We start from the raw sequence: 19293 nt of genomic DNA on the forward strand, positions 1-19293 counted from the left end.
TCCCAGTGAGTACCCGGATGTATAGCAGAAATCTAGACTAGTTCGCGACCTCTGCTGCGCCATTCGTAAGCGCATTAGTCACTTTTATGGGTAGTAATAAGGGTGTATGGTCACATTGATCAACAAAATGAAATACAGTTTTCGAGATAATAAGGAAATGTAGGTATCTTTGTGAGTAGCATCGGTAATGGTGACGAAGTTTGGATAAGTCACTTGCTTGGTAATTTTGCGATTTTCGTTTACACTATTTTGACTTGCAACACAAAGTATATATTTCACCTGAGCATATGCTTTTTTTATAGTGTGTATATTTTTTTACTGTCAAATGTGTAACAAATATATTAAACGTCTAAATATTCAGTTATTTTACAAAGTGACTGAAAAACATTTCCATCTGTATTATTATGATAACAAATTCCAAACATTTTTATGTTTAATGTCATCACCAAGAGACTGAAAATGTTACGTTGAAAAGTACATTTCTATGTTGTTTGGCTTTTAATCCTACATAATAATCTGTTGTGATGTTTGTAGGCCCTTTTGATCGTCTTGATCAATCTGGACAGATTTTTTAGCCAAAATGACTGAAATATTTACACATTTTATAAATTGCCTGAGAGAATCACATTTTACAAATTGACAGTAATATATACACGCTTACAAAGGAAAAGACCTGTGACAACAACGTCTATCGCGCATTGAAGAATTTCCCAACCAAGACGTAGAGAAACAAGAACGAATCGGTTCAAATGAAGGAAAAAAATGCAGATATCATAATTACAACCTACCAAATTTGTGCGTATAAGTTTTAGGCAGCTTCCTTGTTCGAGGAATGTATCCGTGAATATCCACACAAAGGAACAATATCCCACTCGTCTGCAGCTGTACAAAGAAACTTATTCGATGTCACGTGTCTCAGTAACAATCAAATATTTTAAAAGATATATATCGTTTCGGGATATTATAACCCGTGTTCGTTTCTCAACTGATCGCTTGGATTGTTTCAGGTGTTTTACATAGGTGTCAAGTCTCAATGGTCGGCTGAGAAAGCCCACGTGACAAATATTTTCATAACGTCCACGGTTCCTAAAAATTCCATTGAGTGATAGATAACAATGATCAATCAATCAACGTATTATCGGTTTAACCCTTTGAGCAAAGTATGTTGTTTATACATCGGCACTTCGCGCCATGATATGAGTGTATTCCCTTTGTTTTAGTAAACCTAGACATGTAAACACTCACTCTTGACATAGCCACTGCGCAAGATAACAGTGATTAATCAATCAACGTATTTTCTGTTAATCCTTTGATGACTAGGAACGATCCGTTGATTTACAAAAATAAGTAAATCAACTGATCATTCATCTCTTGCTGGGCTGCCACGTGCATATTACATAACACACATTTCACCTCACTTCAAACCTGGATTTAGATTGAATAATTACCCCAGACACAATAAATGTCAAATGGGAACCTTTGTCAGGTAATCTAAGCGGTGCTACCACTAATTGTACCTGTAATAAATTCATTAACTGAGCATCAAGTGAATGACGACAAATACACAAGTGTAGGGTTATTATACGAGAAAACGTGGATGGCAACAAGGGAGTAGTAATCGTATTATCGACGCAAGCCGAAATTGCTTTCACTGCATAGATACTTTTTTTAGTATTAAACTATAACCATCTGGGGTATTTCCAAATGACGACATCCGATGAGCTCCCTTGTTCTTTTTGTCTGTTTGTTTAGGCTGAAGAAATTAATTAACATGCGCCCTTTGTCGAAATCTTTATAGATCACAGTTAACCAATCAGTGTTCAAAAATGCGTAAAACAAATATTGCCTCCAGCCTCCAAGTTTATTTAGCTGTCCTTGCAGACGGTACCCCAGTCTCTGGTCACGCACAGTTGCGTTGCGTATAATCCGGGTACTCACGGGGGAAAAACAATAACAAAGGCAACAACCAGTCCGTTAGATCAGTGCCCCTTTAAGAACTTACTTTCCTGTACACAGTGTCAAAGGCATAAAACTATTAAGATCTTAGAATGTATAACACTACACTGTAAGATATCTCTTTCGATTAAGATATTCAGAAACTTGTGTAACACAACTGTGGGAGTCAGCCTGATTTCACCTCCTCTGTGTTGTAGTCCACAAACCAGTCTCTCCTGAGAAACATCGTCACATCTTGAGCACACTCTTTGTATCCTGCCTCACAATTGGAACTGGAAAATGATGTTCCAAAGATGCCTTGTTGACATGTAACACTAAAACCATTGCTCTGCTATCCACATGAATGCTTGCTTGATGACAACCTTATCACTGAAGCTTTGACACGATCAAAACAGCTGATGGCACTAAGCCTGAAAAAACAACAACATAAAAACTATCAAATCTTCAATGATTTAACCTACCATGAGAGATTTATTCATGAATAAATAGTAGTGAGTGAGTGAGTATGGTTTTACGCCACTTTTAGCAATAGTCCAGCAATATCACGGCGGGGGACACAAGAAATGGGCTTCACACATTGTACCCATGTTGGGAATCGAACCCGGGTCTTCGTCGTGACGAGCGATTGCTTTAACCACTAGGCTACCCGACCGCCCGAATAAATAGTAAACTACGGTTATTTCTACAGTTATAACAAAATCAAAGGGACCGCTAATTTTCATTATAACTGTAGAATGTCATAAGCAGTTTGACTATTAGACATCTTGCATCAAGTCATGCGATTGCGACAGAATATATCCACTTCAAAGGCTTTAGCTTAATCACGGTTTACTATTGTTAATCAAGGGTGTAAATTGAGGAAATTAAACAGCTGCGTGTCAGCGGACGTTTTGACAGGCTGATTAGTGACATGAGAGCAGCTCAAAGATTAACAGTTTGTTACATACGTAAACATTGTCCTTTACAATGTACATTCGGGACCACAAAGTGTGTTCTCCATATCTGTTTTTTCGTTATAAGCATGTTCTTTTTGGCTATCAACTTTATATAACAAAATATACAGGAAAATGACCAGGAGCCAAAAATATCAGTTCGTTATAAGCATGTTCTTTATTAACATAGTTTACCGTATCAGGGAACTGAACAAGTGGAGCCACAAGGCACTGTAGCTCAATTGACATTTGAAATATTACCTAGGATCCGAATGCTCATACAAGGGTAAAGAAATAACAGAACATTTCACTCCGAAAATAACCTCACACACGTTCATTATCGTACACAACGAAAGTTGCATTAATGAGATGCACAAGTATAATATATAGATATGAAACACACCTAATGTGTCTAGTGGTTTCTCCATGTCTTCACTGGAGAAGACTTTACGGGGGAATGATGTCAGGAGAGAGAAGGGTCCGGTGCCATCGGACCGGTTCATCTCGATGTATAGACGCACTGCTGCCAGAGGTTCCTTGGCCTTGAAGCTTTGGGTCAGTACTTGGCCATTGGTCAACCGGATCTGCCAACGCAAGTAGCAACAGAGTAAATGAAAAACTTGATTGTAGGTGAAACAGCTAAGGAATTCATATTCATTCAATCCTGTCAAGCTTGTTGTTGACAAAAGATAACATATAAAGATCATATACTTAGTTTGTGTACTGCCATAAGGTCATCGATAGTTCAATTCATCTGTAGTCTGTATTGAATATTTTACACTACTCATGTGTGACCAGGATGAGTTATCACTTAGAGGGCTGAAATGTGACCTATTTAGTTGGTGACAAGCAAGCAATGCTGTGTGACATGATGACAGATGCTGCTACCAATGCTGGGAGTTCCCTCACTGCGGAACATACCTGTAGTCGGCAGGTGTCGTACTCCTTGGGGGATGCTGCTGCTGCTGCTGTTGTCTGGGTGGCAGCAGGGGGGCAGGCTGCTGATGGGGGGGATTGCTGGCTGGTCTTGCCAAACTACAAACAGTCCATAGTGTACCAGCATCACGACCACACTGAACACACAGTCTTGCCAAACTACAAACAGTTCATAGTGTACCAGCATCACAACCACACTGAACACACAGTCATGCCAAACTACAAACAGTCCATAGTGTACCAGCATCACGACCACACTGAACTCACAGTCTTGCCACACTACAAACAGTCCATAGTGTACCAGCATCACGACCACACTGAACACACAGTCATGCCACACTACAAACAGTCCATAGTGTACCAGCATCACGACCAGACTGAACACACAGTCATGCCAAACTACAAACAGTCCATAGTGTACCAGCATCACGACCAAACTGAACACACAGGCTTGCCAAACTACAAACAGTCCATAGTGTACCAGCATCACGACCACACTGAACACACAGTCTTGCCACACTACAAACAGTCCATAGTGTACCAGCATCTTGACCACACTGAACACAAAGTCTTGCCAAACTACAAACAGTCCATAGTGTACCAGTATCACGACCACACTGAACACAGTCATGCCACACTACAAACAGTCCATAGTGTACCAGCATCACGACCACACTGAACTCACAGTCTTGCCACACTACAAACAGTCCACAGTGTACCAGCATCACGACCACACTGAACTCACAGTCTTGGCACACTACAAACAGTCCACAGTGTACCAGCATCACGACCACACTGAACTCACAGTCTTGCCACACTACAAACAGTCCATAGTGTACCAGCATCACGACCACACTGAACTCACAGTCTTGCCACACTACAAACAGTCCATAGTGTACCAGCATCACGACCACACTGAACACACAGTCATGCAACACTACAAACAGTCCATAGTGTACCAGCATCTTGACCAAACTGAACACACAGTCATGCCACACTACAAACAGTCCATAGTGTACCAGCATCACAACCACACTGAACACACAGTCTGGACAAACTACAAACAGTCCATAGTGTACCAGCATCACGACCACACTGAACACACAGTCATGCCACACTACAAACAGTCCATAGTGTACCAGTATCACGACCACACTGAACACAGTCTGGCCAAACTACAAACAGTCCATAGTGTACCAGCATCACGACTACACTGAACACACAGTCTGGACAAACTACAAACAGTCCATAGTGCACCAGCATCACGACCACACTGAACACACAGTCATGCCACACTACAAACAGTTCATAGTGTACCAGCATCACGACCACACTGAACACACAGTCATGCCACACTACAAACAGTCCATAGTGTACCAGTATCACGACCACACTGAACACAGTCTGGCCAAACTACAAACAGTCCATAGTGTACCAGCATCACGACTACACTGAACACACAGTCTGGACAAACTACAAACAGTCCATAGTGCACCAGCATCACGACCACACTGAACACACAGTCATGCCACACTACAAACAGTTCATAGTGTACCAGCATCACGACCACACTGAACACACAGTCATGCCACACTACAAACAGTCCATAGTGTACCAGCATCACGACCACACTGAACACACAGTCATGCCACACTACAAACAGTTCATAGTGTACCAGCATCACGACCAGACTGAACACACAGTCTTGCCACACTACAAACAGTTCATAGTGTACCAGCATCACGACCACACTGAACACACAGTCATGCCACACTACAAACAGTCCATAGTGTACCAGCATCACAACCACACTGAACACACAGTATCATTATTATCATTCGCACATTCAAATCTTTATTTTTTAACAGAAACAGGATCTGCAGCTCACCTGAATTATGGAGAAATTCAGCCATGCAGCCATGCTTATAGTTGGACTGGAATACTGCATGAATGTTTTAGAGCTACCTTCCTAGGATCATTTTACAAAGTTTCAGCTCCATAGGCCTTTTAGTTTTACAGAAAAAGTAAATACATATTAATGTTTGATTGACAACTGGAGGATGGACAACATGCCACAACATACTCACTTGACTTTCTGTTAGCTAAAATGAACTTTTCAATTTAGGATCAGGAGTGAGTGAATGAGTTGGGTTTTAACTGTGTTCCATTTAGATCACGGCGTTTCAGCTTAATGTGGGAGGAAAGCCCGAAGTGATGCAGGTCTCAGACGTTTACCACTTTGGTGAAACCCAAGAGCATGGGTATGGTTCTGACAAACCTAGAAACATAATCGGGGCGAACCAGGATTCGAACCCACAATCATAGGTTTCTGGTATGCCCAAGGGACTCTGCACAGCGAATTGCGGCACCTGAAACGACTGGCCCAGCCATGCCCCTTTAGGATCAGAAACAACTAACACATTAATTGAGCTCAATCCACTGCATGGTCTGAAGAACTTCAATTTGTGAACAGTGCACAAACAAATCAGAGAAATATCTAGGATTCCACACTAACTGCACCTGGACACCAGGAAAACAAGCATTGATAGGTTCAAAATTGGGATCTTTTTTAAACATCCTATTTTCTCCAAATGAGAGATATTTTAACAAAGCATTTAATGCAATGATGTAAAACTACCAGTAAGTATCAAAGTTGTTTCACTTTTATCAGCCACAAGTAAAGAGCGCTTGCAAAGCTATAACTTAGCTTACCTTAGCAGCTCTGTCAGCCTTGTCCTTTGCTATCTGCTCTCTCACACGCTCTCTGGAACAAGAAGTCAACAGTCCAAGGGAGGAAACTCACCGGTACACAAATATTGTTGCAATTTTGCACATTCAACCACAAATAAAACTAACTGATCCACATAGTATAAAACAACAAGTTTCAAAGTATGAAGCAACAACACTACTCTGTGTTTAAAGGGACACTACACCCAGGCCAACTTCACTCTGAGTTTGCTAGCCTTCCATTTTGGTGTTATTTTCAGTCTTAGTATGCAGACTAGTAAAAGCTGATCTTACTAGGTCATTAGAAATGTTACTAGACAGGGCATTTGGACTAGTAGGCAACTGGGAGTCCTAGCACTACCACTGAACATGTTAAACACTGAAAAAGATTCTGTGAGCAGTATTTAGAAACATCATAGTTGGGACCATTCATGCAAAGTTTCAGCTTCATACTCACATAGGCCTTGTAGTTTAAGAGATGTTGAAAATGAAAAAAGTTGGAAGACAGACAACATGCCAAAACATAAGCCCAATTGACTTTCTGTTGAGTGAGCTAACAACAGGAAATTTGGCCCCCAAACAGTTTTGATCCCTGTCCTACAAACTTCATTATAGGTAAAGGTGAAGCAACTCTGAGTGTGTGTCTCCTGCTCACCTGGCCTGCCTCTCCTCCATCTTCTCCCGTCTTCTCTGCTCTGCTATCTTCTTTATCTCCTCCTCCTCAATTCTGTCAGCAGAATAAACACACTGTCTACTTGCAACTCAAGGGACATGCCAAGGTGTACAGCTGTGACCTGCATGTGTACTCACATATACCAAGGTGTACAGCTGTGACCTGCATGTGTACTCACATATACCAAGGTGTACAGCTGTGACCTGCATGTGAACTCACACATACCCAGGTGTACAGCTGTGACCTGCATGTGTACTCTCACATACCCAGGTGTACAGCTGTGACCTGCATGTGTACTCACACATACCCAGGTGTACAGCTGTGACCTGCATGTGTACTCACATATACCCAGGTGTACAGCTGTGACCTGCATGTGTACTTTCACATACCCAGGTGTACAGCTGTGATCTGCATGTGAACTCACACATACCAAGGTGTACAGCTGTGACCTGCATGTGTACTCACATATACCAAGGTGTACAGCTGTGACCTGCATGTGAACTCACATATACCCCGGTGTACAGCTGTGACCTGCATGTGAACTGACACATACCCAGGTGTACAGCTGTGACCTGCATGTGTACTCACATATACCAAGGTGTACAGCTGTGACCTGCATGTGAACTCACATATACCCAGGTGTACAGCTGTGACCTGCATATGTACTCACACATACCAAGGTGTACAGCTGTGACCTGCATGTGTACTCACATATACCCAGGTGTACAGCTGTGACCTGCATGTGTACTCACATATACCCAGGTGTACAGCTGTGACCTGCATGTGTACTCTCACATACCCAGGTATACAGCTGTGACCTGCATGTGTACTCACACATACCCAGGTGTACAGCTGTGACCTGCATGTGTACTCACACATACCCAGGTGTACAGCTGTGACCTGCATGTGTACTCACACATACCCAGGTGTACAGCTGTGACCTGCATGTGAACTCACATATACCCAGGTGTACAGCTGTGACCTGCATGTGAACTCACATATACCCAGGTGTACAGCTGTGACCTGCATGTGTACTCTCACATACCCAGGTGTACAGCTGTGACCTGCATGTGTACTCACACATACCCAGGTGTACAGCTGTGACCTGCATGTGAACTCACATATACCCAGGTGTACAGCTGTGACCTGCATGTGAACTCACACATACCCAGGTGTACAGCTGTGACCTGCATGTGTACTCACACATACCCAGGTGTACAGCTGTGACCTACATGTGTACTTACATATACCCAGGTGTACAGCTGTGACCTGCATGTGAACTGACACATACCCAGGTGTACAGCTGTGACCTGCATGTGTACTCACCCATACCCAGGTGTACAGCTGTGACCTGCATGTGAACTCACACATACCCAGGTGTACAGCTGTGACCTGCATGTGTACTCACATATACCCAGTTGTAAAGCTGTGACCTCACATATACCCAGGTGTACAGCTGTGACCTGCATGTCTACTCACATATACCAAGGTGTACAGCTGTGACCTGCATGTGTACTCACACATACCCAGGTGTACAGCTGTGACCTCACATATACCCAGGTGTACAGCTGTGACCTGCATGTCTACTCACATATACCCAGGTGTACAGCTGTGACCTGCATGTGTACTCACATATACCCAGGTGTACAGCTGTGACCTGCATGTGAACTCACATATACCCAGGTGTACAGCTGTGACCTGCATGTGTACTCTCACATACCCAGGTATACAGCTGTGACCTGCATGTGAACTCACACATACCCAGGTGTACAGCTGTGACCTGCATGTGAACTCACATATACCAAGGTGTACAGCTGTGACCTCACATATACCCAGGTGTACAGCTGTGACCTGCATGTGTACTCACATGTAACAAGGTGTACAGCTGTGACCTGCATGTGAACTGACACATACCCAGGTGTACAGCTGTCACCTGCATGTGTACTCACGCATACCCAGGTGTACAGCTGTGACCTGCATGTGAACTCACATATACCAAGGTGTACAGCTGTGACCTCACATATACCCAGGTGTACAGCTGTGACCTCACATATACCCAGGTGTACAGCTGTGACCTGCATGTGTACTCACATGTAACAAGGTGTACAGCTGTGACCTGCATGTGAACTGACACATACCCAGGTGTACAGCTGTGACCTGCATGTGTACTCACATATACCAAGGTGTACAGCTGTGACCTCACATATACCCAGGTGTACAGCTGTGACCTCACATATACCCAGGTGTACAGCTGTGACCTGCATGTGTACTCACATGTAACAAGGTGTACAGCTGTGACCTGCATGTGTACTCACATATACCAAGGTGTACAGCTGTGACCTGCATGTGTACTCACATATACCCAGGTGTACAGCTGTGATCTGAATTTATACTCACATATACCAAGGTGTACAGCTGTGACCTGCATGTGTACTCACATATACCAAGGTGTACAGCTGTGACCTCACATATACCCAGGTGTACAGCTGTGACCTCACATATACCCAGGTGTACAGCTGTGACCTGCATGTGTACTCACATGTAACAAGGTGTACAGCTGTGACCTGCATGTGTACTCACATATACCCAGGTGTACAGCTGTGACCTGCATGTGTACTCACATATACCCAGGTGTACAGCTGTGATCTGAATTTATACTCACATATACCAAGGTGTACAGCTGTGACCTGCATGTGTACTCACATAACCAATAACTCACTTGGACACAGCAGATTCTGTATCATGTCATCATGGTCACCATTTCTCTTCGCTCAAAGTTGACATAGAGACATATGCAGATAGATTTTACCGATGTGAAAGTGTCTGGTAACCATGATAACTGGTTTCTTACAATCTGATCTTCTTTATTTTAATTATTCATTTTGCAAAGCTATACACATAAAGTCATTAACACATCAAGTCATTAACACATCAAGCTAACGTCTTCAGGTCATGTTTAGAAGCACAGACAAAGGTTGGTGACAAGATGGTGCCTGCCTTACTTCTGCTTGGCCATGCCCAGTTCCTTGTTTGTGGTGCGCCGGGCCTTCTCCCGGGCGATCTGCTCCTTCTTCTCCTCCTCCTCCTTCGCCATCCGCCGCTGCTTCAACCGGTCCTGTAGACTGACAACAACATCACTCACTAGTAAATACATGCCTATCAACCACATAGTTGAACAATTAGCATTATAATCTAAAATTAATTAAATTTAAAATATATTCCCAGCATCTACTACACTGGACATGAACAATCGTCAGTACTGAAAGGAATTCACAGGTGTAAGAATGAAGCCTTTGTTGGCTCACCCTGTCAGTATCTATGCATCCTACAGCCCAGGCTTCTGCAAGCTACAACAATATGGCACTAACTCACTCACTCTCTCCAGACACATTTGTCAACTCACTCTTGAAGCTTTTGTTTCTTCTCCTCGTCTGTGAGGGGTTTAATCTCCTCTGTGCTCTCGGAGAAGCTGGCATGTTGTGTGCGAGCTGCATGGGCCTGAGCGTCCATCTCTGACCTCAGCAACTTGCCACACCTGCAGAACACACAGGACGTAACAATTCTTCTCTCCATCTAAGATATGAGGGATGCTTCATCCAGTATACTTTGTAGAACATGTATTGTAAGCTCCTTATCAAACTTAGCCATCTGAATGCAATCTTACACAAACCAAAGAAGGTTGTAGATATATTGTGGTCATAATAATATAACAATGATTTGTAGATTTGTTAACACTAGACCGCTAGCCCTCTCTACTACAAATTCCTGTGGGCTGGTACAAATTTCCAAATTTCCCACTGTCTTAAAATTACAAGGGCATTTTATCTTTGCCTGGGGTAGCAAAAGTTTGAGTTTAGTTCTAACCCTGCATTACAGCTGACTGTTGTCATCTTGAGTTTCAGTATTACCTATCAGTGTTGGGCTACACAACACTTGTCACCGTGTGTGAGGCTCACAGCAGAAATAGGGAACAAGGTATAGCATAGGTAAACTAACCAACTAATCATGAATGCTTACAGATCATTAGTATGCTTAATTAGCATAATTAGTATACAGAGGTGTACATTGACACTAGCCTGCTGGCACAAGTCAGTTTGTCCAAGGTTAAAGTATCCTCAGGGGTAGTATTATTTCAGGTTAAGTTGCATCCTTGAGGCCATCATCACCTGTGAAATGGTGATGTAGATATAGCATGCTGCTGTTGCTTCTACCCGGGTACTCACTCATCACACTTGAGTGACCTGGCTTGCATGTTTTCTTCACCTGGGGCGTCCGGCCCCTCTCCCCCTGCAGTTGTGGGAGGGGCAGGGAGATCTGAAACCACACATCTAATATGGCATTCTTGCATACTGGTGCACAAACAAGTATATTTCATGCCAGGTATGATATTGAAGCAAAACACTTATGTATGATGTGCAGTTTTTCTTCAAAATTGTGAGTAGCATAAGAATGACCAGGGTCTTAACCCTCATGGTGCCTGGATGTCAGTCAGCCTGCAAACCGCTCAGTGCCGCACTGAGCTGACGTCGCAGTTACAAAACGTATACATTGTATCAAAAGTGTTGCAACGTCTTTATTTCTTCACACAGTGTAACCAAATTGTATAACATGCAACTCGAGTTGATTGTCTTTCCAACAGTATCTAAAGTCACCAAATCCAAAAGATCTATGCACTGCGCAGTCATCGATAAATGTGCTGGTATTATAAGTTTCCTACTTTTCCACATTAATCATAATATGGACGCACCCGAATATGGCAAGCAAAGTCAAGCAAGCGCCCTTGTTTGAAATCTAAATGACCAATAATTCATATCATTGGCAAGTACATGTCCTAACAGTGAAAGACATATGATATTTATGTTGAAGTACGCATTCACTGAGAATTTTCCGTGAGTTATATTTACCGATAAAAAATCCCGATGAAATTGTGTGTGTTTTTGACGTCAAAACAAAACTGACGGAAGTGGTCGTGATTAATTCATTAGCAGACTGTTTCAAAGATTATGTCACAAAACGAATGACAGTTTGGAATGTATATCTTGAAGAAATCCCGGTTACATCAATGTATGTTTCAATGACCGTGCTCTTTTATTAGTGATAAAAACAACTTCGGGGTAGTTGACATCGTACATTTTCAAAGGACAAAATGTGAAAGATCGCTAAACAGCCCTAACAATACTCATATTGCCATTGCTCAATATCAGGAATCATTGTTATTTCTTAATATTTAACAATATTATACTAACGTAATACCACCCAAGAGTAAGTACATGTAGATTCAATCAAAATTGTTGAAACGTTTTCATGGGCAGCAAATCTATTCAACAAACCAATTTTCGATCACTCGCAACTCGGGCGCCATATGTCATTGTCTCACTATGACCACCAGAAAACACATCCTTGTACCTTGGCTGCCTAACTTAGACCTTTGCTCAAACTATATACTTGTATGGCCAGTCCATGAAATACCACTTTTTCTTTCATTTATTCATTTGATTTATAATACGACTTTAGAAGTGTATTTACACCTAGCTTGGTATGTACATGTACATTTAAGGACACACGTGATAGTTTATTTCCACTAGTTTCCCATTCCATCCCATTCTACTAAAGGAAAAGTTTGAAATAGATAATGATCATAGGTCAACGAAAGTAATGGAATTATTTGTCATAAAAAGAAAAATATATTCTTGGTATTGAGCTTCGAAAATTTAACCAGCAAAATATATTTAATAAAAATGCTTTATTATGTCTTTCCTTTTTTTCTTAATTTTGGCCTAGCTAAACTAGCTTGGAAGGAAGATATACAAATTAAAATTGTGGAGAAAAAAATCAGAATGCATTGATTTTTCTCTAAGACAAATATTTATTTAAAAAAAAAAAAATCTATTTCATACTTAGGATACAAAACAAAGTAGAATCTAGTTACTACTATGTCACTGGTCGAAGTATTTGGTAATTTAGATAATGCAGAGTGAAAAAAGACATATATAAAACATCAAAACGAAATCACATTTACACTGAAAACTTTTTGTCTTTCAGAAATTGATTATCTATATATTGTGAGTAGATCTAATTACTTTTACTGTGTATGTTATAAATTGAACCATTCGAGATTCCAATAGATGAAGCTAAAATATTAAAAATCCAGGTTGTTTAAATATTGGATCCATTTTGACAACTTTGTCATTGTTCTCAACTCAATGCACATTACTTTTTTTTTTAAATATCAAGCCTTCAAACAGATATGAAAAGCACATGTCAACATACCAAAATTAGAAAACTGCGCCAAATATTCTAACACTGTTGGTCAAATGATAAGCGGTCTCATTCACTCGTCGGTCGCCATAGACATTTTCCAATCGTGATGTACTAGACATGCTTTCTAGTTCAGTCAAAGAGAATATTATTTGGAAAATGTAACCACGTGTATCCATTATACTACCACAACATTAGATCAGCTGTTTCATGTGACGTCATCCACGTCACAATACGCGAGGTCAAATCAGGCGCACCTGTCCAGACGACAAATTCACAGCGGCGGGAAATCACCGACCGTCTATTAGCCTATTTGAATAACATTGCAGATTGTAACGAAATAAAATTAATTTTACTCATTGCTTACATTTCAGATGACATATCAAATAAGAGCTGAAGACTTGCAATAGATTATCATACGTTAATCGAGAGTAAAGTGTACATAAATAAATAAATCTAATATTAATATTTGATCTAATATCCATGGCAGAATGTTTGAAAACGAGCTATGATATATTCCATTTTCTGAAGAGATTGGTAATGTGTATTTGATGATATATATGCATACACAATTGGTTATCAATCATCTTCTACAATCACAGCATGTACCATGTACATTAGACTCATGGAAAATGCTATTTCAATGAAAGGAAATACAAATCCAAATGGAACCTAACAGCACAGCGTATCCATAAGCGGTTAATCCAAATACAAAAAGGTATTGATGTCATCATTGTAGAAGTTATGTTGATGTTTTCAATAGTTGCATTATGTTTGTATCGCCTGTACCATCGACAGAAACGGGGCCCGAGCTACCACATGTGGAACCAACCTTGACACAATTTGTTTACAATATGGCGTCGACTCACGTTAGATGTCGTGGCCACACTTTTGAAATCTCCATTTGCAACAAAATGTGAAACAGTTAGGGCAAGTCACTGTCACGGTCAGGTAGTTTAAGCAATCACACATGACTCTCAGTCATTTCATATGAAAAAAGTAGCAGTTATTTGTCTGAACGGGAGAGTATGTAAGACAACCGGTAAACAAGAAATCGTGGTACAGATATGATGCGAACGTGCCCTGTCGGTCACTTCGGGCTTGGCCATTCAATGTTTAGGTTTTGATCATGAACCTCCTGCCCATAAATATACACTATACCAACTTAATATTAACGATTATAGCTATCTTTCCATATCTTTGTTTTGAATATGTTCTGTAAATCAGCATCATAAACAAAAATACAATCTGCACTGTCGGTTGGTATGTAGCGCCATGCTACATCGCCATGACACACAGTCGATAAACATATGCAATACTTGAACAAAAACCTTCCGTGGCCGACTAAACGTTAGTACTCTTACGCCAAGAACTGTACAGTGGGGACTAGTAAATCTTTCTGACCAGTCCGATCAGATTTTTTTTTTCAAATCGGCTGTCTGATAAAATAATAGTTACGTGTATGTGACATGGGTGCATAATAAAATATTGCCTTCATTCGCATGAAGTTCAACAAGGCAGAAAAATATCGAGAAGAGCGGTAACCACATTACTAACCTCGCCATATTTCGCAATCCGTAGCACTGCATAAAATATGGGTTACACGATATTAACGTTGAGATGATTAGGGTGATGATGGTTATAAATTCATTCAATGAATGTCATAAATGTAATTGAAATACACACTGTCGTTTTCTCATGTGTACCGACCATTCCGCCATTACCGATAGTTGATAAAAATATACAAAACGTGTAAATAAACTTGTTCATAAAGGAGTGTACAGAATTGTATTTACGTGAATAAGTATACAGTTGGGAAAATATGTCTTTCTGACCACTAAGATCATGTTTTTTTCTTATGAACAAGGATTGTGTCTGAAAATATTTACGTGTTTGTGACATGGGTGCATAATCAAAATTCGTCGTCATTCGCTTGGTGTTCAAAAATGGCAGTAAAAGGCCGAGAAAAGAGGTAGCCACTTTACTAATCTCGCCATATTTCGCAATCCGTAGCATTGTATAAAGTATGAGTTACACAATGTTAAAGCTAAGATGATTGGGGTGATGATGGTTATAGTTTTGACTTTGCGCACTCAGTGTTAAATATCAAAATTCACAGTTTAAAAGGAGCATTTTCTTGGGACTATATATGGTCCTCTGGCACTATGCGGGTGTGAAAAGTGAGGGACCATATATGGTCCTGTGGCACCAAGAGGGTTAAACAGGACAGGAAATTGTAAAGAACCTTTGCTGACTATGTAAGGAGTCCAGCTTTGCAAACAGGGTCATGGTGAAGAGGCTGATAACTGTGATCCCTACCTTCTGTTTTACCAAGAACATTTCCCTTGGGAGCTTCGAAAGGTTCATCAATGTCTGCATCTCCATCATGGGCAAACAACCTGCATCAGACAAGTACAGGAGTCAGTTATTATTAATAACAATATCCTAAACTGAACACTTTTGGACAAGATGAATGCTCAATCGTTCATGCATACATGCATGCAGCATGAGAACAGACCATCTCTACCTATTGATCAAATACCAGCCACAGATCTACCTTTCATATCTGGATAGAACTAATAGCCTGGTACTTCAAACCACGAGGTATAGCATGGTCTGGGCAGCTGGTTATGTGAAGATTTATCTCATTTTGACTTCACTGTGAACCTGATGAAAATAATCAAGGTGTATGATGTGTGTGTGAGATATTGATCATTTCAGTTTACTTGTTGTTTAGCGCTGCATGCAGCAATATTCCAGCGATATGATTGCAGCTTGTACATCATCAAGTCTGGAACTAACAATCCAGTGATCGACATATGTGAGCAACAATCCATGCCGTCAGGGTATGATGACACGCAATCAACCAGGTCACCAAGCCTGACTAATCCATTTGTTTGGTCGCCTCTCATTACCATCATAGGTTGCTGGGAACCAATTCTATCCTGGAATCCCAAAAATCAAAACTTGTATTAATCATGGTAATCATGATAACAGAAAACTGTTTTACTCACCAATCCATAGCTAACTGAACTCCCTTATAATTGGTTTTTGCCAAGGCCCTTTGCCTGAAACATGTGAAAATATCAAAACAGTTATCAGCAATGATCAGATTCAGCTCGCTCAGGACAAACACAAGTGTGTTATGTGATATCGGGCAGATATGTTTAGGCTGTGATACTGCTTTTTTTGTTGGTTGTTTACCACTGTACTCAGAACTATTCCAGGGGGTCAGCAGTCGAAAATGTGACTGACAATGTATAGTGACATTGAAAAACATATATTATATTCAGGATGGGGATATACACATGTGTCCATATATAAACGTGTTAACAATCTCCAGTTGGGAAATGTGCAGCTCGCTTCCGATACTTGCTGTTATTAGGCCGTTTCACGTGTTATTTCCTTCGCCTGGTCTAGGACACTGCTCAAAATCATATAATATTATGTCACCATCTTGGTTAACTATAACCATAAGAATATCTGAATTTGAACAATCTGAAACCCTGTAGATAAGTGTCAAAAGCAGTGTTATTTCTTTGTAACTAGTAATGATTATGTGTATTTAAATTATGAAACAACAATCCCGTAGCTAAATAAACTCAAACGTGAAGTTTGCATCGTTTCAATCTTCGAGTCAGACTGACAACTGAAGATTCAGAAAAATGTATGAACTGAATTGTCAGAGCCTAAAATCATACGCTTTGTTCCTGGAAAATCCCATTTCCATGAGTGTATCGACATCTGACGACATAGTTGACTTGGCTGGATTGTCTCACACGTTCCAATTTTGGTATAAAGTTTCAAGGAGCAAGAGTTGTCGCCCTTTTATATTACTCTTTCTACCTCCAAGTAGGAAAGATTTCAGTAGGGGAGATAAAAACACAAGAGCAGGGCAGTTTCCATGGTCAAATGCAGATTCCCAAGTTCGTATCCTGTATGTTTGAACGCAATTGAAGATATGTCATTGTCATTTATATCCAATATTTTATTTAGAAATGAGGATTTAATGGGTGTGTCTTCCCGAATATTCCACTTAAATAGCGATATAATGCGCGCAGTAATTTAAATTACTTTCTATTCACTTGCCTTACGTGAGAGATCATACGACATTCTTACAGATCTAGGTTTTTGCAAATAATAAGCACCAAAGGCGACCTAAATTACTTCTACAATCCCTGGTTGAAGTTGACATCATCTGCTGGGTCTGGTGTAAAACGACGGATATTCTCACGAGAGATGATAGTCCTGTTCAGGAGTCAGAAGCCTGGCAACCCTAGATGCTGAAACCTTTGTCATGCCTCTGTTCGTTCCTCAGTTCATTCCCATGAGAGATACCTACGTATTGGCTATAGATGACGCGTGTCGAACATCTATAATCTACTGTATTGGCTATAGATGACGTGTGTACCTCATCTGTAACCTTCTGTATTGGCTATACATGACGTGTGTACCTCATCTATAACCAACTATATTGGCTATAGATGACGTGTGTACCTCATCTATAACCTACTGTATTGCCTATACATGGCGTGTGTACCTCATCTATAACCTACTGTATTGCCTATACATGGCGTGTGTACCTCATCTATAACCTACTGTATTGGCTATAGATGGCGTGTGTACCTCATCTATAACCTACTGTATTGCCTATACATGGCGTGTGTACCTCATCTATAACCTACTGTATTGCCTATACATGGCGTGTGTACCTCATCTATAACCTACTGTATTGGCTATAGATGACGTGTGTACCTCATCTATAACCTACTGTATTGCCTATACATGGCGTGTGTACCTCATCTATAACCTACTGTACTGGCTATAGATGGCGTGTGTACCTCATCTATAACCTACTGTATTGCCTATACATGACGTGTGTACCTCATCTATAACCTACTGTATTGGCTATAGATGACGTGTGTACCTCATCTATAACCTACTGTATTGCCTATACATGGCGTGTGTACCTCATCTATAACCTACTGTATTGGCTATAGATGACGTGTGTACCTCATCTATAACCTACTGTATTGGCTATACATGGCGTGTGTACCTCATCTATAACCTACTGTATTGCCTATACATGGCGTGTGTACCTCATCTATAACCTACTGTATTGCCTATACATGACGTGTGTACCTCATCTATAACCTACTGTATTGGCTATACATGGCGTGTGTACCTCATCTATAACCTACTGTATTGCCTATACATGGCGTGTGTACCTCATCTATAACCTACTGTATTGGCTATACATGGCGTGTGTACCTCATCTATAACCTACTGTATTGCCTATACATGACGTGTGTACCTCATCTATAACCTACTGTATTGGCTATAGATGGCGTGTGTACCTCATCTATAACCTACTCTACTGGCAATAGATGACGTGTGTACCTCATCTATAACCTTCTATATTGGCTATAGATGACGTGTGTACCTCATCTGTAACCTACTGTATTGGCTATACATGGCGTGTGTACCTCATCTATAATTCACTGTATTGCTTATACATAACATGTGTACCTCATCTATAACCTACTGTATTGGCTATACATGACGTGTGTACCTCATCTGTAACCTACTGTATTGGCTATAGATGGCATGTGCACTTTATGTATAATCCACTGTATTGGCTATAGATGACGTGTGTACCTCATTTATAACCAACTGTATTGTCTATACATGATGTGTGTACCTCATCTGTAACCTACTGTATTGGCTATAGATGGCATGTGCACTTTATGTATAATCCACTGTATTGGCTATAGATGACGTGTGTCGACCATATATAACCTACTGTATTGG

At 40.7% G+C, this 19293-nt stretch overlaps 1 protein-coding gene across 1 annotated transcript; it reads right to left on the reverse strand.

Annotated features, from left to right (window-relative positions):
• Positions 1–524: 524 nt before the first annotated feature.
• LOC139442823 (UBX domain-containing protein 1-like) lies at positions 525–17296 on the reverse strand. Its single transcript, XM_071223719.1, has 11 exons — positions 17184–17296; positions 16497–16550; positions 15802–15881; positions 11448–11538; positions 10628–10759; positions 10227–10346; positions 7207–7278; positions 6537–6588; positions 3810–3923; positions 3292–3472; positions 525–2366 (listed from the first exon to the last, which is right to left on the reverse strand). Exons 1-11 carry the CDS (start codon positions 17234–17236, stop codon positions 2323–2325), a joined length of 993 nt encoding a protein of 330 aa, XP_071079820.1. The 5' UTR covers positions 17237–17296; the 3' UTR covers positions 525–2322.
• Between the last annotated feature and the right edge of the window lie 1997 nt (positions 17297–19293).

This window comes from Haliotis cracherodii, unplaced genomic scaffold (genome assembly GCF_022045235.1).
Source record: "Haliotis cracherodii isolate W230 unplaced genomic scaffold, xgHalCrac1.p SCAF_5, whole genome shotgun sequence".
In the NCBI taxonomy this organism is placed as follows: domain Eukaryota; kingdom Metazoa; phylum Mollusca; class Gastropoda; order Lepetellida; family Haliotidae; genus Haliotis; species Haliotis cracherodii.